The following is a 23932-nucleotide window of genomic DNA, read 5'->3' on the forward strand; positions in this document are numbered from 1 at the left end:
AAATTAGTATATCAGAAAGACAGCTCAGGTTGAGGCTTTTGGAGACAAAGAATATTGAAGATGGAGCTGCCATCCAGGATGTCAGAAAAGATTCATGGGTGTTGTGAAGGAGGACATGCAGAGAGCTGGTGTGACAGAAGAGTATGTTAGAGATAGACTAAGAAAAAACCTCCAGAGCAGAAAAATTAGTGTTGAAAGTTCCAAAAACTGCAGTTCTTCTAGTGGTCACTTGAGGCTGGTTCCAAAAGTTGCCATGATGCATGTTTCTATATGTGACAAAAATAGCTTTTTGTCACAAACTATTTTTTTGTCACTAACTATTTTTGTGTGACAGCTAACTAATAATGAATAACCTTGCACTCCCACACTCTTGTACAAATACGGTTACGTTTTGCTCATAAATGAATAAACAAATAAACCAAATAACCTGACTGAAAAGGTAAAGGTGATGTTTCTAAATGCAGAGATGACTACCTCTATCTTTTAAATGCAGTCTGTGGTTTAAACTATCAGAGAAATATGTCATAAACTAACAGTGTGTAAACTCATTTCATGATTCAGTTGAATTATTTATACCAACAACAAAACACACAAAATGATTCCATCCATCAAATCACTTGTGAAATATTGTTATAAAGTGATATAATGATGTTTCAGAGAGAATCCGGTCTGGTCACCGACAGGTACTAGAACCGGATGTGGTGTGGCTGATTATTTTTTCGGCCCCAGCAGGGCATGTGTAAAGCGGCAGAGTATATAAAGGTATGAGCCAGCGTGGCCTCTGCCAGCTGAACATCACGGTTAGAAAAGAGGGGGCTTGCTTTGGAGCTTTCAGCTGTCCGGCGGCACTTCCTGTGAGAGTTTAACGAGCTACAAGGTGGGTGTTTGTTTGAAATGATACGCTGCGGCGTCTGTAGCGATAAAATTTGAAATGACGACAATATGAAGGCAAAGTTCTGATCCGCTAAGTGTCTGCTCTTTTGACACGATATCTGCAGGAAAGTTTGCGTGGATTTTTAATCGGGATTTGACTGCAGCATGAGGAACCTTGAGCCAAAAGCTGTAATTCCCCATTATATGTTGTTTAATAAAGCCCATTCTGCTAATATTAATCCCTGACAAGTCAGCAGAACAAGTGAGGCTAAAATGAATCACGTGGATGTTTTAAACAAGGATGTTTAGTTCAAATAAAATGTACAGAAACCATCTTTTTGCGCATGTTGTTCGTGTTGTGGTGCTTTCTGCTTCTGCTCCTTTCATGATTCATCCAGGGACAGCCGGCTGTTCAGTGGCCGGGATAAATGCATTGTCACGGGGTTGGCGGCTGCCCAAACTCTTCTGTCCACCCAGCCACTGTTTCTACTGAAACACTGCAAGCTACAACAGGATCTCTTCCTCTCCAGCTTTGATGTTGTTGGGTTTTTTTTTTTCATAGCAGTGTGGAGCTCAATATGGTGCAGCTATCTCCTTCACCTACCCTGGATATCACCTTTCCACCTGAGAACTCAAAAGGAAGAGAAGAGGACTCGGTCACTGATGGTATCCTGAAGATGGGCTCACCTGCTGGGTTGAACACTCTGCAGCTCAACATGGAAATCTCCACTGCTTACTACGGCTATGAAACCTACATAGAAGATGGCCTCATCTGTCTCAAACACAAAATTCGCAACCTAGAGAAAAAGAAGGTAAGTTTCTGACAGAGTGCTGTAAAAGTGAGCGACTGCTGTTTGTGACGCGTATTGTCCCCGCAGCTGAAACTGCTCGGCTACAGGAAGAGACTGAAACAGGGTGAGGTTCTAAACAAAGATCAAATGGTGAGTCCAACAAGTAGTGATTTCTTAAATGAGCTCTGTCTCTAGAACCTGCACTGGTGATTTGATCTTTCGATTTCCATTTTAGGCGGCTGTGGAAAAGTATGAGGAGGTGCTGCACAACTTGGACTTTGCACGAGAGCTCCACAAAACCCTGGATGGCTTGACTCAGAATGTAAATGTCTCTGGTCACTTTGTCTTTATATCCTGGCTAGGCGTTATTATGCCCTGGGTATTAGGTTGGTTGTGCTGTGTTTGGCTCCAGTGCATTAGACAAGAATATCCAAAATTACACCTGGTAATTTAATGATATTGGTGGGCTGTAGGCTGCCCACCCAGTTAGAAGTTAGAAATGTAACCTGTGCTTTTTCTTTTGGTTTTGTCTGTCCTTTTGTTTTGATGTCGATCTGGTCTAAAACTCCAATTGAACTGTACTTTGTAAATAAATGCACTTTCATGACTTCATATCCATTATATAAATTCAACTGTTGTATAGTCAGAAGTCTCATAACTAGCTATAGAATTTGAGAACTCCTTTAATCTTCCCCTGCAGCTGATTAAGGCCCAGAGGAAAGCCATGAAGAAGGAGCAAGTAGCTAAGGTGGAGGAAGAGAGGCGACGTTTGGCCACTGTACTCCAGGTCCAGCACCTCCTTGCTAGCCTGCAAAAGGAGCATGTCAGGAGAGACCTTTTGGCCGGCCAGAATCAGGCACCATGTGTTCCAGGCCAGCAGCTACATAGTCTGAGCCAGCTCACCACCTTGCTTGGAGTCAAGAGAGATAACAGACTGAGGTGAGAGTGACCGTAAGATGGTTAACTTCCATCTTTGAAGATGACGAAGCAACTGCAATGACTAAAACTTCTGACCCAAGTATTTCACTTCTCATTGGTTATGTCACAATATTTTCAGGAGGCCACAAATTCTGAGCCAAGTTTTCTGCCCTTCTTGAGTGAAAGTTGAGTGTTGACATAGAATTTTTCTAGTTAGTCAGGCATAGGGTGGCTAGAATTTTAGGATATAGCTACTGACATCTCTTTTCTGTTTGCTGTAGTTTACAAGAGCAAATGGAGCAGGCGGCTCTGGCCTACATGGACCTATTGGAGGGAAAAGACAAGCCGGTGGCTGGATCCTCATGTGAGTGCAAAAACCGGAAAGATCTTTAGAGCTCCTATAATTCTAACATATTAGACCCAAAGCCCTGCAACCAGCTGCAAAAAGCAATGTCTGCAATTCAAAGAACAGCAAGAAAAACTCAGAGCAAAATATTCATAAACCTCCACCTCAGCCTGTTGAAGGCGTTTGGAGTTTTTTTTTTTTTTTTGTTGTTGTTGTTTTTGTTTTTCTCTAATCCACAGCATTTATTTCAGTCTTTCCGTTCAGGGTATACATGGATATTCTTGATTCAATGAGACTTATTACTTCACTCCAAGAAAGGATCTCGATATAGTTTGAAGACAGTTTTGACCAAGAATTGTAGGGCTTGACTGACGGATGATTTGTTTGAAGTACCTGCATTGACACGGAGTGTGAATGGCAACCAAGCAAATGAGTTTTTCCTTTCACTCTCAGGATTGACACTCACACAGGCTACCTCCCAGTGAGTCAAACTGAGTGTACGTATATAAAAATGAACTATTTTGACCATAAGACCGTACGCTTACTGACTGTAACACATTTTTTTTTTTTTTTTTTTTTTTTTTTCTGGTTTTAGCCAGTTGGTTTCTGTGCATATAGACTTGCCTTACTAAGAATATCTTCCCTACTACTTGCCTCTTTTTTTCCTTTTCAGTTAAGCAGTTGAAAGCGGAGCTCACCAGGCTGTTGAACTGCGAGTACTTCAGTTGTCTTCCACCTCCTCCAAGCAAGACTCCGGAGGTGGTCCTGAGCCCAGCCAGCCACACTCGTAAGATTCCAAAATTACATTTCAATAGCAACTTTTCAGCCATGAAAAACCTTGCATGTGTTACAGGATCAGTGTTTTATGTTTTTATTTTGTAGTTTCCTACCAGCAGGTTGACCAAGTTAGTGTTTTGATGGTCCTTGACATTGTTTTGGTGCTTCCTGAGTTTCCTGTCCAGGAATTGAATCAAACTGTACTGTCTTGGAGATGCCTGTCCTAGTCCTTGTTGTGTTCTGTCTGTAAGCTAGAAGGATTACTCCAACCAGAAGCTGTAGCAGGCAAAGAACAACTTCATGTGCTGAAAAATGAGTTTGAGTCGATCTGCAATATAAGACTGTATAGAGAGGGAGCTGAGACATTTCAGACTACGGCACCTCCTGGCTTTGATTTCTTGCTTGTTTAGACTGCGACTTGTGGCCGTCTACATTCCTTTTGTGTAGTTATATTGTCATCAGGTGTCCCACCTAGGGCTCCTGTTTAACAGTTCTGAGGGACGCTGCAGTTTGAGTTTAGAATGCACAGCTCCGAGGTTAGTTTTGACAGTGTTGTGATCCCACTCCCACCCTGTTTCTGCAGCCTTAAGCCGAGCTTTAAAAGGCATAACTACATGAAATGTATTTCTGTAACTGCCATATCTTCCCTGAAAAAGTTGACTTCCATATTTCTTTTTCTGTTTTGCCCTGTCAGCCATACTAAAGTCAAAATCAAATGAAGTTTCAAAGGAGGTAAGCCCGATATTCATTTAGGGTCCCCCCCCTTTTCCTTCGACTGCATTTCAGTGCTTTATATTCAAACAGTTCCCAATCCACTGCTGTCGGTTGTATGACAGTTTTTCAATAGACTATATGTGAGTGAGACGGAGAAGGAGCAGGACCCTCCTGACTGCTGGGATACGGAGCTCCCAGATGAACCTTCATCACCGCAAACTGCAGTCCTCAAACCATGGAGAGGAGCTGCCACTTTAATACCTAAAGTCATTCCATCCACCACGAGGAAGCCGTCTGCAGACTGCAAACTGGTAAAATATAGTCAAACATTTTTGCTCTGCAGTTGTCATTGCAGATGACGAGTAAAACTGGGTGACTTGAAGACGACTATTCATTATATTAGTATCCTAAATGAATCAAACGGAAGTATAACATGATTTATGCATTCCTCTTCTCATGGTGAAGAACAGGCTGTTTGTGAATAACAGCTCAGTAGTTGGAGAGAAGAATAAAACGAAGTACTAATGCTGTAGTTTAGCAAAGGTAACATTCCAGTGACTGCATTACTTTGGGGGAGGGGACAGCAAAGACTTGCTATTATAAGGCAGGACTGCAGATATACTGTAATTCTCTGGGGTGAGCGCACTTATTGAAAGTAGTCAGTTTATCTTAAATTACAATAACTGATCTGCCAGTATTGGCTCAAAAGCTCAGGTGATTAAAATCATATTCTTCCCAGAGGAAAGAGAAGAAGGCCAAACAAGAGCAAAATTCAAAGTTGGTGAGTATAACAGTTGATCTTCACCAGACACGTGCATGATGCTCTGTAAATATTTTTAGGTGTACAAATGATCCCCTTGTAATTCCTGACAGGTAGTTGGCATGGATATACCTGTGGAAGTTTTCAGTTCTGCATCTGCCTTACCTAAAGACCCCATCCTGAGAAAACAACACCTCGAGGAGCTCATGACAAAGATCCATGGCTCCTTTAGTTTTATGCAGGTGGACTTTGGTTTGCAAATTTGTGTGTGTAAATGGTGGTACTATTGTATAGTGGGGGGGGTTTTTCAGCTTTGCCAGTGACTGAAGGTTTATTGCTCTGTTTTTTGTTTTGTTTGTTTAAATGCTGTCCTGTTCAGGACTCTCTCCTAGATGGTGAGAGCTCGCCTACAAATGACCAGCTCAGACTGAAGAGACAGCCTTCTGGATCTCCCTCTATTCTGGGTAAATTGAGGAAAAAATTAACAAGATCTATAATCCTCAGGTGTCCCAAAGTGCTTTATCATATAAAATGCAACAATTGAAATGGCATAGATAAAAGCAAGACTGCACAGGTGGGGCTTACCTTTTTAAAAGAATCTTATCAAGAGTCAACAGAGCTTAAGTTCAATGGAAGGAAGTCCTTTTGTCCTTGTCTAGGCAAAGGCACCACCAACAAGCATTGACCAACACAGCTTTGCACTCTGAAAACTATAAGAGATCTTGCCAAAGTACTCTTTAATGATAAAAGTATGTTTTTGCTGCATTGGCTGTGTGTTTGGGATCATTGTAAAGCTTGCTAATGCAGCGGCGATTATATTACATCATGAGAACTATCAAAGATCAATTTGGAAGGACTAGGTACTTAAAGAGAAAAATTAGAACTTTTATTCTCATTGTAGGGTTGCTTGCACAGTGAAATAAGGTAGCAAGACCGCAAAAGTAAAGAAAAAATGATATAAGAACACTACACGATGTTTGTCTTCCAGGAAGCATTGTGGGGGCTTTGGTCACAAAGGAAATTGCACATCTGCCGAAATATTGCACAGGGAATGTAATGAATAGCAGCGGCAGAGTGATTGTATGAGAGAGGTCTGCTCACTCTTAATTTGCATTCATGGTTCTCACAGCCCACGGGGAGAAGCTGTTCTTTAGTCTGTTGGTTTTGCACCTGATGGATGTGAACTTTTTTTTATTTTAAAGGGCAGGATGTTGAATAGATGGTGGTTAGGATGGAGGTGGTCTTTTATAATAGTCTAGTCTTGTATAATTACACCAACCTTATCTAGATTGTGTACAAAAGATCCAATATAGTTTTATTTAAATGTAAAAATTAAAACAAAGAATGTAAATTGAAAGAAGCAAACCTGGATGGGAAGAATCTTGGTGGCTGATGATCTGGTGTCACTAGTGAGAGGGGCTGGTGTAGTAATCAACTCACTGAGAGTTTCAAGGATGACTACATGGAATTCCATTTTGTCAGGGTTGAAATGGATGAACTTGACTGGTGTTGGAAACATCACCGAAGGGAGGCTTTTCGAGTGTGCTGGACCTTACCAGGTGTACAGGTGATTGTCATCGTGGCTGGCTGTGGCTCAGGGGGTATAGCGGGTTGCATTCTACTTGGGTCAGTGGTTTGACTTCCCAGCTCATCTAGTCTCCACATCTATCCTAGGGCTAGATGCTGAACCTCAAATTCCCCCGATCCAGTTGGTGGTGTTGTGATAAAAAGCCATTTGAGTACTCAGTAAAAATGTGCTCATCATTTAGCGTGGCAATACTACTATGAAGGTGTTGAGCTGCTCTAGGGAGGTGAGGGATTAAGACAGAACGGTGAAATACACTGAAAAAAGATTTAAATCTATTCTAAACGTAATATTCAGAAAAGCTCTTGCTGGCCTGGGTGTGGCCTATAAATGTACTAGCAGTATATGCAAATGTGATTTGTGTTATGTTTTAGCAGTTTGTCTGTCTTTGAGTCATAAAAAGAGAAATATTGCTTAGATTTTTGGAATAAATTTCCTAATATTTATTTATATTTTTGTTGTTTTCCATCTCACCTAAACAGCTAAAGCAGGTTTGAGAAGCCCAATTGATGTCCTACCCAAAGCGATGCATGTAAGGAGCTCTTTTCCTTTTTAACAAAGCAGGTGTGACTAAAAATGAGAACCATTTTTAGTTGTGACATATCCACCTTTCCCATATTCAGTCCACTCCACTGCCCTCCAGGCTTACGGAGCACAGAGTCAGTCTGACCAATGGAAATCAGAGCCTGGAGACCTGTGACATAGAACTTTCACCAAAGGACCTACCTCATGTAAGGAGCCATTCGTTTCAATATAATGTTATGCTCTGCATTCTGTGTGCCTCTCTAAAGCTTTCTTGTCAATCTAGGAGTCACTCCAGTTGGCTGAAAAAGAGATTTTTCCGTCACCGCCACTGTTTCGCCAGGAGTCGACTGTCTCCAGCAATCTGGAGGAAAAGAGCTGTCCTAGGGTAAGTGAGCTCAGTTCAATTCAATTTTATTTATATCACAACAAAAGTCGCCTCAAGGCGCTTTATATTGTACAGTAGATCGCTCAGCCATCATCAGAAAGAACTTCTTCTGTGAAGTGTTGCCAGAATACTTCATTTTGTTTCTTTTAACCTTCCCAGACACCAGTAACAGATTCAGGGAAGCAGTCGCCCTGTAATGGGGTAACATCCTGCGCTTCCACCCCCCCTCAGGGACAGACTTTCTCTACACCGCCCACCAGGCGATCTCTGACCTCTGCACAGTTTCAGAGCATCCAGTCAGTAAGTTTCATCAAAGTGTCATTCTGACTTTGATCATTGGTGGATAAAGTCAAAGTGCAGGGCTGCAGCTCCCTCTCTGAGATGCGATCCAGACAGTGTTCATATAAAAAGAAATGAGGTGAGATAAGATCTCCCTGTATGCAAGAAATAGAAGAGCTGAGACTTCTCAAACATGGTGCAGCTCAGGATAAGAGATTCTGATTAAAGATCTTGTGGCTTCAGCAAATGGGTCAAAGGCTGTTAGTGGGTATTATATCTCCATTTTACTGGGTGTCTGAACAGGTGTAGCTGTTCCAGCTGTAGTCTCTGGGTGTTCACAAACTTCAAGTTGGTGGAAGTCTTAAGATGGAGTAATTTTTAAGAACCATGTGCATAAACCATCATATTTAAACTTAAAAATTGACATCTCATCTAAAATATTTTTGTGGTTCAGTTCTGGAAAGTAAGATTCTAATATTTTAATAGTTTGTGGTACTATTAAACACCCATACAGCTTATGGATGTATGAATGCTAAACAAGCTCATTAGCCTACATTTTCTCAAAATGTCTGTTTTGTGACTTCCAAAAAACCCAGCTCCTCAAGGTGTTTTGGTTTTTTCCTCAAGTAAAGAGCTTTAATGCATCTGGAGACGATCTGACTTCAATCTAAATCTGAATGGGACCTTCAGTTTGTTTGGTGTCCATTTTCTGCTTTCTGTAGGTCTTCAAAGTGAGCACCTCCTTAACTCAGACGGGGGAGGTGAACTATAAACCAGATTCTGTTTTCACTGAGCCCAGATACACCACTGCCAGCACCCAGACACCACCTGAGTTTGCTCTCTCAGAGGAGGAGGCACAGCCAGGTATGTTGAGTTTTGCATTCTTGGCTTTGTCACTGTTAGACCGGTCGTCATCATCTGAGATGCATTTTCTCTAGTGTACCAGTCGGATTACTTGGTGGGTAATGGTGGACAGATCTTTCAGTCTCCAAGCCAGTCGGGTGGTGTGAATCGACCTGGCCAATCATACTACACCAGAGGCTCTGTGAGAGGTATGGCACGTGGTGGCAAGGCACTGGCTCAAACCTTTCGCTCCTCTGGGTGGCAACGAGGTATTGGTTTTTTGTTTTTTTGGTTTGTTTTTTGTGGTATTTTTTTATTTTTTGTTGTGCGTTTCCTCACCCCACCCCAAGCTGTGGCTGTGCCTCTGTGCAGAAGGGCTCGTCCTGTTAAAAGGGAGTTCTTCTTCCCTACAACCACAAAATGTTTGTGTGAATGTTTTCCTTAATATTGTGGGGTTATGACCTTCTCATCAAGCATCTTTGTGAACTGGCACAATTTAAACTGAGGTTTTCTGAAACTGGTTTCTGATTACCAGGAGGATCCTACATCTCTCCAACTCATCTCAGGGACTCTGGTCCCCTCTTCTATGCTGCTAGAGTAAGTCAACCTATTATTATATTATTATTTTTTTTATTTTTTTAAAACATATGTTTTATAATCCCAGCACAAATGATGGATTAAATACGGCCATAAACCAAAAAGGCATTTCATTAAATGACCCAAGCAAAGGATGGGGAAACCTACTTGACAAGCAAATCAATTTATTTACAGAATTGAAGCTGCTCACTAAGTAAAAGCACAACTTATTCAAGTCCTGCAAGTTTTATACTAGTCTGTTCATGTGGAAAGGGAACGAATTGTTTCTATATGGGGGGCAGTTTCTTCTGTAAGCACAACCTGTTCTGAGGAAGTTTGCAGCTTTAAAATTCATAATCAAGTAGATCGTGTGTGTGTGTGTGTGTGTGTGTGTGTGTGTGTGTGTGTGTGTGTGTGTGTGTGTGTGTGTGTGTGTGTGTGTGTGTGTGTGTGTGTGTGTGTGTGTGTGTGTGTGTGTGTGTGTGTGTGTGTGTGTGTGTGTGTGTGTGTGTGTGTGTGTGTGTGTGTGTGTGTGTGTGTGTGTGTGTGTGTGTGTGTGTGTGTGTGTGTGTGTGTGTGTGTGTGTGTGTGTGTGTGTGTGTGTGTGTGTGTGTGTGTGTGTGTGTGTGTGTGTGTGTGTGTGTGTGTGTGTGTGTGTGTGTGTGTGTGTGTGTGTGTGTGTGTGTACACAGTAGGCTGCAAAATTGCAAACAGTTGTGGGATATGTTGACTATGTTGGTTGCCATAACAAATAATCATCAGCACTCACCAAAAGCTTTGAACAATGCCTGACTTGTTAAATTGAGCAACTCTTGTGTTCAAAACGATGTACGACATCATGGTTGTCCTTTTTGTGTCTGCGTGAGTCACTGTTGTGCTTCTGTGGCCATTTTTCTCAGGATTCAGGGTACCAGCACAACTACAGGCGAGGAGGGAGACATAACAACAGTGGTAGGAACCAATGATTGTCTTTTCTGCTACAGCTTCCATTTGTGAGCGACATGTTGGTTTGACCTTTAACCTTTGACTTGTCCACTTTGGTGTCATCTGTCCAAAGGACATTGGCCCTTATCAATTGGGCGTAAACACAAGTCTGGGTGTTAAATCATGTTTACAAACATTCAAGCACAAATCTGTGTTTCAATATTTTCATACCTGAATTTGTTTGAAGTTTACAAACAAACTTAGAGCCTCAGACCAGTAATGATGGTAGTGCAGCTCCCTCATGGATGCAAACGGGTGACACGAGTTCCACCAAAGTGAAGGCAGTCCCTCTCTTCACATCTGTTTTAATTGATTTCCATTTTTAGATTTGGGTAGTCGAGCGCTGCTCATCTTGCTTGTTGTAACGGAATGCCTGGCTTTTTTTTTTATTTTTATTTATTTTTATTTTTTTTATTTGAAGTTTGGTGCCACCAACATTTCCACAGCAAAATTCTCAAATTTGGGATTTGATATGTTGTCTTCCTACAGTTAATAATTATCTGCATTTAAAAGAAGGAAATATAAACATGGCATTCTGTTAAGTGTAGTTTCAACTCCACAGCAGCCTGGAGTGATTCTTCTCAGGTGAGCAGCCCAGACCGGGAGGGAGCATTCACAATTGTGGACTCGGGTCATGGGGATTCCCTGTCTGTTTCCACTGTGGAGGTCCCACTCACTCCACATGGACACCACCACACCGCCTTGCTGCCTATGCAGCTCTACCCGCTCTCCCAACCTCTGCGAGTGGCCTTCACTGCCTCTCGCACTGCCAACTTCGCTCCGGGAAATCTCGACCAGCCGATTGTATTTGACCAGCTCCATAGCAACCTAGGGGAGATGTACGATACCCACATTGGCCGCTTTACCTGCCCTGTGAATGGAACCTATGTCTTTATCTTCCACATCCTGAAGCTTGCCATCAATGTGCCGCTCTACATTAACCTCATGCGCAACGAGGAGGTGATGGTGTCGGCATACGCCAACGATGGAGCCCCAGACCATGAAACAGCCAGCAACCACGCCATTTTGCCGCTTTTCCAAGGAGACCAGGTGTGGCTCAGGTTGCATCGTGGAGCCATCTATGGCAGCACTTGGAAGTACAGCACCTTCTCTGGGTTTCTGCTGTACCAGGATTGAATAGCAGTCAGCCTGGTGGTGTCTTCTTCCAGTGTGTGGACTGTTTGCTTTGCATTGAATGGTGACTGCACTGACGTTTCAGTATTGTCGTAAGGCTGCATGCTAATGCATAAAACTTGTTCACAACATGGGTGAGAGTATAGATTATACACTTTGACTACTTACACAACTTACCTGTTTTCAAATGGAGTCTGTTACCAATTGACAAACCAGGCAGATGGCCTTCTCCTAAAAATAAAAATCATTGTAATGACTTGTGATGAACTACCACTTTGACTGATACAGTTACACCATCTGCTGTAAAGCGTCACCTGTGAGAATGGAACTATTTTGTGCCTTTTTGTTCAATGAATGTTTGCATTGACCAGATGCTAACCTCCTGTTGAACTAAATGAATGACTTATCAGGTGAATTGACAAACTGTATTTGCAGCACTTTGCTTGATGCTGTGCTCCTATGCATTCATTCTTACTGAGGAAAAGATTGTTCTTGGTGGTGGGTGTGGTGTCAAACACTAAAGGCAAAATTGTAGCACTAAGTCTACTGTGAAGGTATAAAAGAGGTCTCTTGATGAAATAAAAGATGAGCAGTGAAGTGTCATGTTTTGTTTAATTTAAAAAAAATTCTTGTCATCTTCATACTACAGTTTGCAGGAGATGCATTAAAAGGCAACATGAACCCAACATTGGAAAACTGAAATTGCCTCAAAGCCACAATTCACAAAAAAATGATCACTTTATTTAGATAAACCTTGCATTTTGTACACCCAGTTTCAGACCTTTCCTCATAAACCCTGTAGAAAGCTGTGCAGGAACATCCCGGTAGTTCTGCAGTTTGTATAGCACCAACACGTCACCTTCTTTTCCCATTAGGATGGTCGGGTTTTTAAACTTCAGCAGCTTGTGTTGTCCTTTTCTGTGAACTTGCTGCCATGTGATTCGCTCTTTATGCTGATGTTCAGACCTCTTTGGTTACATTACTTACTGGCTCTTAAACAAACCTGTGTTACTCGTACCATCAGTTCTCCAGTTCAGAACTGAAGAAGCCTCCGGGGTGAGAGATGAAATGTCTTCACAAAACTTAAAAAGGTCCAGTCACTTTCTTTAAAAGCCCTACTCAAGTACAAAGAAAAATGCTCTATACAAACCATTCCAAACATGAGTATTAAGTGCCTCATTAAACACAAAACCACTCGTGAGTGGTTGTAAAGTTGATGCTTATAAGCCTTTCACAACAAAATCAGCTAGAAGGCCACAGCCAGGACCCACCATCAGCTAGTTGGCCCAGCCAGCAGACCACAACCAGGCTCCACTATCAGCCACCACGCCACAGCCAAGATCTACCATTAGATAGGTGGCCCAGCCAGCAGGCACCAACCAGGCTCCACCATCAGCCACCAGGCCCAGCCAGCAGGCACCAACCAGGCTCCACCATCAGCCACCAGGCTACAGCCAGGACCCACCATCAGCTAGCAGTCACAGCCAGGCTTCACCATCAGCCACCAGGCCACAAACAGGCTCCGTCAAGAGCTAGTGAAGGTACAGGAAAAGGCAGGCCCAGAGTTAGCAAGCCTCAGGACTGATTGAGGCTGCAGTAAAAAAGGGGCACAAGTATTGAGAAGATGCCGCCTAGAGGAAGTAATACCAATGAGGAGGAACTGGAGGACATAAAGAAATCTTTGAACTTTATGTCAGAAGAAATAACCATTGCAAAACAACAAAAACTGATAATCAACTTAATTGAGGATATTAAAGTATTAAGAAGGCAAAGTGAGGAAAAGGACAAGAAGATTGTTATGTTGGAAGTACGAGTGGCAGAGTTGGAACAATATTCGAGAATAACAGATGTAATAGTAACGGGTCTGGGAACAAAGCACCAGACATATGCACGGGCAGCAGCAGAAGAGAGAGGGGAGCCGCCTGAGCAAGAGTTGCGCTCCCTGGAAGAACAGGTAATGGCCTTTTTCAATAGTCAAGGCATTGAAATGGACAGAAAGGACATTGAGGGGTGCCATACTCTTCCAAGGAAAAACAAGAATCAAAAACCTGCAATTATTATAAGATTTGTTAATAGGAAGCAGAAAAAAAGCTACTGAAGAAAGTTGAAAGGAACGAATGTGTATGTTAATGAACACCTAATCAAGAAAAACGCAGATATTGCAAGACAAGCAAGATTATTAAGAAAACAGAAGAAAATACAGTCAACCTGGACATCAGATTGTAAGGTGTTCATTAACTTAAATGGAACACTGGAGCAGGCAAAGGTCTTAGTCATTAAAGAACTGACAGAATTAGAAAAATACGGCTGATAAAATGTAAGGCAAAGCATTGGGATGGTCGATGGTACTTTCAATGAATTGTCAAATTGGTTGGTACTTGGCTTAGACAAAGTATTGTTAAAGATGATGGTGTGTGGATAATATATATAATAAAGTCAGATGTCTGACAGATTTCAAGTAACAAATCAAATGGATGTTGAAAGGGGGACACTGGGGTATGATAGCAATATAGATCCTGACTGTAATAGTTTTACCAAAATGTTAAAGGACTGTAATTATTATACAATGGAACAATTTAATAGCAATATAGAGCGGGGTAAGAATATAATCATGGTTCATTTTAATAGTAGAAGTCTATATGCAAACTTTCAATTTATTAAAGAATATATAGCACAGTTTAATCAACCATTTGATGTGATTGCAATATCAGAGACTTGGATAAACACTGGAAAAGAAGAAGATTTTGAGATAGAGGGATATGAATTCCTTCACTTAGATAGGACTAATAAAAAAGGAGGTGGGGTGGCACTCTATGTTGATAAAAATTTAAGGTTTGAAAAAATGAGAAGAATGACGAAGGTGGTAGATGGAGTGGTGGAATGTATAACAGTGGAAATAAATGTGAAAAAACAGAAAAATATGATTGTCAGTTGCATATATAGAACACCAGGGTCAAAGATTGAGACTTTTAAGGACATTATGGAGGACTTATATACAAATATCAATCAGAAAAAAATGTTTGTTTGTGGAGACTTTAATATTGATTTATTGAACCCAAATCATAATAAGAGCATTGAAGAATTTATTGATTCAATGTATTGTATGGGATTATTTCCCCTGATAACAAGACCGACGAGAATAACCACTAATGGTGCAACTCTATTAGATAATATTTTTACAAATGTAATGGAAGAAAATATAAAAAGGGGGATATTGATAAATGATATAAGTGACCACTTACCAGTTTTTGTAACTTATGACTGTTGTTATAAAGTTCATAGAAATGAATGTAAGATGATATATAAAAGAATTAGAACAGAAAAGATAATACAGTGTCTCAAAAATGAGTTAATAAAACAAGATTGGACTATTGTATATAAACACAAGGATGTCAATAAAGCCTATGAGGCATTCTTAAGCATATTCATGGCCAATGTTCCCTCTAAGCTGCGCACGTGCGCAATTGCGCACTGCTGGCACGGTCTCTGCGCACAGAAAATCTGCGTTGCGCACAAAAAAAATCTAACCTGAATTGAAATTAAAATTAAAACTTTAACAATTCTGTTTTGCAGCGTTAGTCAGTGAGTGACTGGCTGCTCCTGTATGGGATTAGAACGATGCCACCTTATCCTATAGTCCAGGGGTGCCCAATCCCAGTCCTCGAGAGCTACCGTCCTACAGCTTTTAGATGCATCCTTGGTCAGACACACCTGAATCAAATGAATGGCTTGTTATCAGGCCTTTGCCAAACTTGGTGGCATACAGAAGAGGTAATCAAACCATTTGATTCAGCTGTGTTGGAGTAGGGATGCATCTAAAAGCTGTAGGACAGTAGCTCTTGAGGACTGGGATTGGGCACCCCGCTATAGTCCAACCAATAATGCGATTCACATTCGTATATATGCAGCCAATCAACGTCGCTGACAGGCTATGACAGCGTCCTTATGTGCCGACACCGGTGTTTTAGCTAGCAAAGCGGCGTGGCTGATGTGGAGTGAAGCCACATTAATGACAACGTGTACAACCATTGGAGATGTGAGCAGGACAGACGGAACAACTGACTGGAAAAGTGTGGACTTTATACCAGTTTTTAAATTGTGTTGATCGGCCACGTAAAACCAGAGTTATGATAAAAAAATATCTGCAATGTTTGGTTTTCTTCCTGAATACTATCGTTGTTTATATTTACTGCGGGAAGAAACGGTAAAAACGGCGATTTATAAGGAAAACGCTCGAAAGCCTGTGAGCAAAAACAACCCCCTCCCAAGCCTTTCCTATTGGTCGACAAAAGTACCATGTCGACCAATCAAAAAATGATATGGCAACGTGGCATCTAGTTGTTAAGAAACGGGGGGGAAGTTTTAGGAGTGACGGCGGTGTTCTGAGATGTGAGAGATTTGAGACGTTTAGCGCAAATCTTGTGTAGTTAGTGTGTAGTTAGTGTGTAGTTAGTGTGTAGTGTAGTCAATAGTTTTGTGTGTGTCAGAACAATGAGGCGGCTGCTGAATGTTACAGGTGTTACAGCAGTGATACATCTCCTGTTGTCAGGCCTGCAGGTATCAGGCTGTTGTTCTCCTTTATCTCATAGTGGACAGAAATGATTTTTTGGAGTGGCACAAATAATTTGTGTGGCATCAGATTTGATGCAGAACAGCTGATTGTTCTGTAAATAGTTTGAAATGTTTATTTAAAAACGCCTTGGCTGCATTAAAAAAATAAATAGCTGCAAAAAACTTTGTTGTTTGCCAAACTGAGTTACTTTTTTGAAGAAGTAACTATATAATTAATTGCCCAACATTGGTCATTATATACTGTATTTGGCAGACAGAGTTACAGGACTCTCTCCCAGACCACAGACTCATAATACAAGTCAGAGCTTTATGAAAAAAAAAGAAAGAAAGTAAGTTGTGTTTTCAAAATTGGAGTTCAAGTTATTTTTACTTCCAATAGTGTTAACATACTACACAGGTCATGAACAGGATTTTTTACATTTTCATTGTAAGTGGGCTAAAGCAGTTAATTAAAAGTAGTCTAACATAAATGTAAATGCTGTAATTTGATTATTTTAATAAACCATGTAACTTGGATGGATTAGATGCTGGACTCTGTAGTTTTCTCTGGTCCCCTCCCCAATCAGACCAGGAGTGACATGTTTAGCCGCATGTTCTCCTTAAATTGCTGGCTGTCTGAGTGGTGTCCCAGAAACGATGTGGGCTTCATAGATAATTGGCAAACCTTCTGGAGGAAACCTGGTCTTGTTAGGAGAGACGGCATCCATCCCACTTTGGATGGAGCAGCTCTCATTTCTAGAAATATGGACCAATTTATTAAACCCCCCAAAATATGACTATCCAGAGTTGGGACCAGGAAGCAGAGTTGCAGTCTTACACGCCTCTCTGCAGCTTCTCTCCTCCTGCTACCCCCCAAAACCCCATCTCCATTGAGACTGTGTCAGCTCCCAAAAGACAAAAAACAAACCAAAACCAGCAATAAACAACTTAAACATAAAAATCACAAAGAAAGAACAATACAGTATCCACATCTGAACCAAAGAGTAAAACAGTGAAATGTGGATTATTAAATATTAGGTCTCTCTCCTCCAAGTCTCTGTTAGTACATGACTTAATAATTGATCAACAAATCGATTTACTCTGCCTTACAGAAACCTGGTTGCAGCAGGATGATTATGTTAGTTTAAATGAATCAACACCCCGAGTCATTCTAACTACCAGAAACCTCGAAGCACAGGCCGAGGGGCGGTGTGGCAGCAATTTTTCACACCAGCCTATTAATTAACGAAAGACCAAGACAGACTTTTAATTCATTTGAAAGCCTGATGCTTAGCCTCGTCCACCCCAGCTGTAAAACTCAGAAACCAGTCTTACTTGTTATCATCTATCGTCCACCTGGGCCTTACACAGAGTTTCTCTCTGATTTCTCAGACTTTTTATCTGATTTAGTGCTCAGCTCAGATAAAATAATTATTGTGGGTGATTTTAACATCCATGTAGATGCTAAAAATGACAGCCTCAACATCGCATTTAATCTGTTATTAGACTCAATTGGCTTCTCTCAAAATGTAAAGAACCCACCCACCACTTTAATCACACTCTAGATCTTGTTTTAACATATGGCATAGAAACTGAACATTTAACAGTGTTTCCTGAAAACCCTCTGCTGTCTGATCATTTCCTGATAACATTTACATTTACAATAATTGATTACACAGCAGTGGAGAGTAGACTTTATCACAGTAGATGTCTTTCTGAAAGTGCTGTAACTAAGTTTAAGAATATAATCCACCCACTGTTATCATCTTCAATGCCCTGTACCAACATAGAGCAGAGCAGCTATCTGAACGCTACTCCAACAGAGGTCGATTATCTTGTTAATAATTTTACCTCCTCACTACGCATGCGACTCTGGATACTGTAGCTCCTGTGAAAACTAAGGCCTCAAATCCAAAGTACCTGACTCCGTGGTATAATTCTCAAACACGTAGCCTAAAGCAGATAACTCGTAAGCTGGAGAGGAAATGGCGTGTCACAAATTTAGAGGATCATCATTTAGCCTGGAGAAATAGTTTGCTGCTTTATAAGAAAGCCCTCCATAAAGCCAGAACATCTTACTATTCGTCACTGATTGAAGAAAATAAGAACAACCCCAGGTTTCTCTTCAGCACTGTAGCCAGGCTGACAAAAAGTCAGAGCTCTACTGAGCCAACAATCCCTTTAACGTTAACTAGTAATGACTTCATGAACTTCTTCACAAATAAAATTTTTATCATTAGAGAAAAAATTACCAATAATCATCCCACAGATGTAATATTATCTACAGCTACTTTTAGTACCATCAATGTTAAGTTAGACTCTTTTTCTCCAATTGATCTTTCTGAGTTAACTTCAATAATTAATTCCTCCAAACCATCAACGTGTCTTTTAGACCCCATTCCTACAAAACTGCTCAAAGAAGTCCTGCCATTAATTAATTCTTCGATCTTAAATATGATCAACCTATCTCTAATAATCGGCTATGTACCACAGGCCTTCAAGCTGGCTGTAGTTAAACCTTTACTTAAAAAGCCATCTCTAGACCCAGCTGTCTTAGCTAATTATAGGCCAATCTCCAACCTTCCTTTCATATCAAAAATCCTTGAAAGAGTAGTTGTCAAACAGCTAACTGATCATCTGCAGAGGAATGGCTTATTTGAAGCGTTTCAGTCAGGTTTCAGAGCTCATCACAGCACAGAAACAGCTTTAGTGAAGGTTACAAATGATCTTCTTATGGCCTCTGACAGTGGACTCATCTCTGTGCTTGTCCTGCTAGACCTCAGTGCTGCATTCGATACTGTTGACCATAATATCCTATTAGAGCGATTAGAACATGCTGTAGGTATTACAGGTACTGTGCTGCAGTGGTTTGTATCATATCTATCTAATAGACTCCAATTTGTACATGTAAATGGAGAGTCCTCTTCAGACACTAAGGTCAATTATGGAGTTCCACAGGGTTCAGTGCTAGGACCAATTCTATTTACATTATACATGCTTCCTTAGGCAACATCATTAGAAGACATAGCATAAATTTTCACTGCTATGCAGATGACACGCAGCTCTATCTATCCATGAAGCCAGGTAACACACACCAATTAGTTAAACTGCAGGAATGTCTTAAAGACATAAAGACCTGGATGGCCGCTAACTTTCTGCTTCTTAATTCAGATAAAACTGAGGTTATTGTACTCGGCCCTGAAAATCTTAGAAATATGGTATCTAAGCAGATTCTTACTCTGGATGGCATTACCTTGGCCTCCAGTAACACTGTGAGGAACCTTGGAGTCATTTTTGACCAGGACATGTCCTTCAACGCACATATTAAACAAATATGTAAGACTGCTTTCTTCCATTTGCGCAACATCTCTAAAATTAGAAATATCCTGTCTCAGAGTGATGCTGAAAAACTAGTTCATGCATTTATTACTTCCAGGCTGGACTACTGTAATTCACTATTATCAGGATGTCCTAAAAACTCGCTGAAAAGCCTTCAGCTGATCCAAAATGCTGCAGCAAGAGTCCTGACAGGGACTAGAAAGAGAGAGCAGATTTCTCCTGTGTTGGCTTCCCTTCATTGGCTTCCTGTTAAATCCAGAATTGAATTCAAAATCCTGCTCCTCACATACAAGGTCTTAAATAATCAGGCCCCATCTTATCTTAATGACCTTGTAGTACCATATCACCCTATTAGAGCACTTCGCTCTCTGCACTGCAGGCCTACTTGTTGTTCCTAGAGTATTTAAAAGTAGAATGGGAGGCAGAGCCTTCAGTTTTCAGGCCCCTCTTCTGTGGAACCAGCTTCCAGTTTGGATTCAGGAGACAGACACTATCTCTACTTTCAAGATTAGGCTTCAAACTTTCCTTTTTGCTAAAGCATATAGTTAGGGCTGGACCAGGTGACCCTGAATCCTCCCTTAGTTATGCTGCAATAGACGTGAGCTGCCGGGATTCCCATGATGCATTGAGTTTTTCCTTCCAGTCACCTTTCTCACTCACTATGTGTTAATAGACCTCTCTGCATCGAATCATATCTGTTATTAATCTCTGTCTCTCTTCCACAGCATGTCTTTATCCTGTTTTCCTTCTTTCACCCCAACCGGTCGCAGCAGATGGCCGCCCCTCCCTGAGCCTGGTTCTGCCGGAGGTTTCTTCCTGTTAAAGGGAGTTTTCCTTCCCACTGTCGCCAAAGTGCTTGCTCATAGGGGTCATATGATTGTTGGGTTTTTCTCTGTATTTATTATTGTGCGATCTACTGTACAATATAAAGCGCCTTGAGGCGACTTTTGTTGTGATTTGGCGCTATATAAATAAAATTGAATTGAATTGAATTGAATTGGCGTGACCACAGTGCACACGTCTGATGTCGCTCACAGTGGTCCAAGGGACGCTCAGGGAGTTTGTGTGTTCACTCAGACACATGAAAAATTAGAGGGAACATTGTTCATGGCCTTACTAGAGAAAAACAGCCTAGTCATTGAAGTGAACAGGAAAGATAAGTATGCAGGAAGACCATGGATGACGAAGGGACTGCAAAATGCGTGTAAAAAAAAAAGAACACCTTATATAGAGAATTCATTAAAAAGAGAACTATAGAATCTGAAAAGAAATATAAAACGTATAAAAATAAATTAACTAACATAATGAGAACTTGTAAAAAAGAATACTTCATCAAAAAGTTAGAAAATAATAACGATAACATGAAAGGGAAATGGAATGTATTAAATAGTATAATAAAAAATGGACCAAGGACTAATGACTACCCTGGGTATTTTATGGAAGGGACAAATACTATTAGTAAAATGAACGAAGTAGTAAATGGATTTAATGAATTTTTTGTAACTATAGGGCCAAAACTGGCAGCGGAAATAAAGGTTGATATGATAGAAAGGGAGACTGGAGGAAACATTGAAAGGAATGCAAGTTCAATGTTTTTAAGAGCAGTGGAAGAGAAGGAGATACATGATATTGTCAGTGGACTTAAGAACAAAACGAGTACTGACTGTCATGATATTGATATGGTAACGGTAAAGAGAGTAATTGGTGGTATTGTAAAACCGCTACAATATATTTTTAATTTGTCTTTCCAGGAAGGGGTTTTTCCACAAAAAAAGAAAGTTGCAAAAATTATTCCCATTTATAAATCAGGTGAAAAGCATTGTTTTACAAATTATAGACCAGTGTCGGTACTCTCCCAGTTTTCTAAGATACTGGAAAAACTATTTATAAAAAGATTTGATAGCTTTGTGGATAAACATGGATTGTTGGCGAATTGCCAGTATGGGTTTAGAAATAATAGATCAACAGTTTTGGCATTAATGGATTTAATGGAAGAAATAATAGAATGTGTGGATAACAAGAAGTATGCACTTGAAGTCTTTCTAGATCTAAAAAAAGCATTTGATACTGTTGACCACAAAATTCTAATAATCGAACTAGAAAAATATGGGTTTAGGGGTGTAGTACTGGATTGGATAAAGAGCTATGTGATGAATCGACAGCAATATGTACAAATAAGTGAGTTTAAATCTAAACTGATGGATACTGAATGTGGAGTACCTCAAGGATCAGTATTGGGTCCGAAAATGTTTATTATGTATATAAATGATATTTGTAAAGTATCGAAGATACTAAAGTTTGTAATTTTTGCAGATGATACCAATATACTTTGTTCAGGTGTGGAATTTCAACAGGTTTTGGAGGTGATCACACAGGAGTTAGATATTAAAGAAGTGGTTTGATAGAAACAAATTGTCATTAAATTTAAATAGAACAAAATTTATGTTATTCGGAAACGATCGTGGCTCAAGAGTTGGGAGTTCGCCTTGTAATCGGAAGGTTGCCGGTTCGAGCCCCGGCTCGGACAGTCTCGGTCGTTGTGTCCTTGGGCAAGACACTTCACCCGTTGCCTACTGGTGGTGGTCAGAGGGCCCGGTGGCGCCAGTGTCCGGCAGCCTCGCCTCTGTCAGTGCGCCCCAGGGTGGCTGTGGCTACAATGTAGCTTGCCATCACCAGTGTGTGAATGTGTGCGTGAATGGGTGGATGACTGGATATGTAAAGCGCTTTGGGGTCCTTAGGGACTAGTAAAGCGCTATATAAATACAGGCCATTTACCATTTTTATTTTTACCATTTATTCGGAAACTATAAGAAAAACATTAACATTGAAATTTGTGTTGATAATGTATATCTCGAAAGGGTTAACACCATAAAATTTCTTGGCATGATCATTGATCTTAAGGCCTGTTGGAAATCACACATCACTTATGTGAGGGGAAAGTTAGCTCGGGGCATTGCTGTCTTGGGGAAAGTAAAACAATTTCTGGATAGGAAAACATTGTATATGTTATATTGTGCTTTACTATTACCATACATGAGTTATTGTGTAGAGGTTTGGGGAAATACATATAAAAGTAATATTCAGACTATAATCATAATGCAGAAAAGGGCGTTGTGTCCTTGGGCAAGACACTTCACCTACCGCCTACTGGTGATGGCCAGAGGGGCCGATGGTGCGATATGGCAGCCTCGCCTCTGTCAGTCTGCCCCAGGGCAGCTGTGGCTACAACTGTAGCTGCCTCCACCAGTGTGTGAATGTGAGAGTGAATGAATAGTGGAATTGTAAAGCACTTTGGGTGCCTAGAAAAGCGCTATAAAAATGCAATCCATTATTATTATTATTATTATCATTATTATTATTGTTAGACTAATAAATCAGGAGGGGTATAGGACTCACACAAACACACTTTTTATTAAGACGCAAGCTATAAAATTCCAGGATCTGGTGAAGTTTAAAACAGTGCAAATAATATATAAGGCAAGGAAAGGGATGCTCCCAATCCAATGTAGTGTAGTGATATAAACCAGTTTAAAATAAAACTCAAAAAAGAAATTTTAAATAAGTATAAGAATGAAGAAAATGCAATTAACCCAAGACAGCAGTCAAAGTGATGTTTATTTTTTTCTTCTGCAAATTAGCAAATCTAAATACAGTTTTAGTTGAATATGAGAAAATATTTTTTTGTGATGTTATGTTCTAAGTTAAAGGCATTGTATACATTTTTGTTGTTCAAATTTAGATGATGAGGATGTAATCCTGAGGGGATAGGGCTAAATATATACTTCTGCCTACTCCTTTTCAAACAACTGCATGGAAAGATTTTATGATATGTTGGTGAATGTATATGTTTGAAATAAAAATGAACTGAACTGAAATTGTGTTGTCCTGCTCCAGAATCCACAGAACTGATCTTCATTGCTTATGACATTCCACACTTACCAAAGATGTCATCTCAAACAGGTGGTGATATAGAGCTACACGTGAAGTACACTTCTCAAACAAGTCAGCTAAACTTGGAGAGTACCAATCTGTCCAGTTAAGAAGCATAAATTAGCATTTTACTTGAACGAGTCTGAGGAGTCAACATTGTGCAGCCAGTAACATCATCCAGTATAATCAGTTTGGTTTGGGACAGTTTGCCAAAAAGTACTCTGTCTGCTGTTAGATACCAGGAAGAAATCCTGAGATGTAGACAGACAGGAACTCCATGACACACACACAAAAAGCTGGTTATGGAATTTAACTTAGTTTTATGCTGGGACCAATGCTTTTCACATGATCAGAGTTTCCCGTACACAGAACAATGAAAAGACATATCAAATGTTTTTTACTATGGAGGTGATACACACATCCAGATGACACAAATCAACTAGTTAAACTACAGGCATCCATAATTTGCTACTTTTAAATTCCGACAACTCTGAGTTTATTGCACTTCGGCCTAAAAATCTTTTAAACATGATGTCTAATGAGTCTCTCTCTTGCAAGCAGGTAAAGCACTGCATGTGTTATATAACTATCTGTGAAGCTGAAAAAAAACCTCTACTCCGCC

The 23932-nt window shown here is 40.5% G+C and overlaps 1 protein-coding gene across 4 annotated transcripts; it reads left to right on the plus strand.

The window, feature by feature from the left end:
• The first annotated feature begins 725 nt into the window (after positions 1–725).
• caprin2 (caprin family member 2) lies at positions 726–12093 on the plus strand. 4 transcript variants are annotated; one of them, XM_031734798.2, is made up of 21 exons: positions 726–877; positions 1436–1685; positions 1752–1814; positions 1900–1986; positions 2365–2603; positions 2864–2946; positions 3602–3715; positions 4400–4437; positions 4542–4730; positions 5159–5200; positions 5293–5421; positions 5559–5643; positions 7247–7296; positions 7388–7495; positions 7573–7674; positions 7834–7974; positions 8676–8817; positions 8892–9065; positions 9332–9393; positions 10272–10323; positions 10919–12093. In XM_031734798.2, the coding sequence occupies exons 2-21, from the start codon at positions 1452–1454 to the stop codon at positions 11491–11493; spliced, it is 2709 nt and encodes a 902-aa protein (XP_031590658.1). In that variant the 5' UTR covers positions 726–877; positions 1436–1451; the 3' UTR covers positions 11494–12093. The 4 variants fall into 4 exon arrangements, with proteins under 4 accessions (XP_031590658.1, XP_031590660.1, XP_031590661.1 ...); XM_031734800.2 differs by having other exon boundaries at positions 10922–12093; XM_031734801.2 differs by having other exon boundaries at positions 8892–9005.
• Positions 12094–23932: the final 11839 nt, after the last annotated feature.

Source organism: Oreochromis aureus, linkage group 17 (assembly GCF_013358895.1).
Source record: "Oreochromis aureus strain Israel breed Guangdong linkage group 17, ZZ_aureus, whole genome shotgun sequence".
NCBI lineage: Eukaryota > Metazoa > Chordata > Actinopteri > Cichliformes > Cichlidae > Oreochromis > Oreochromis aureus.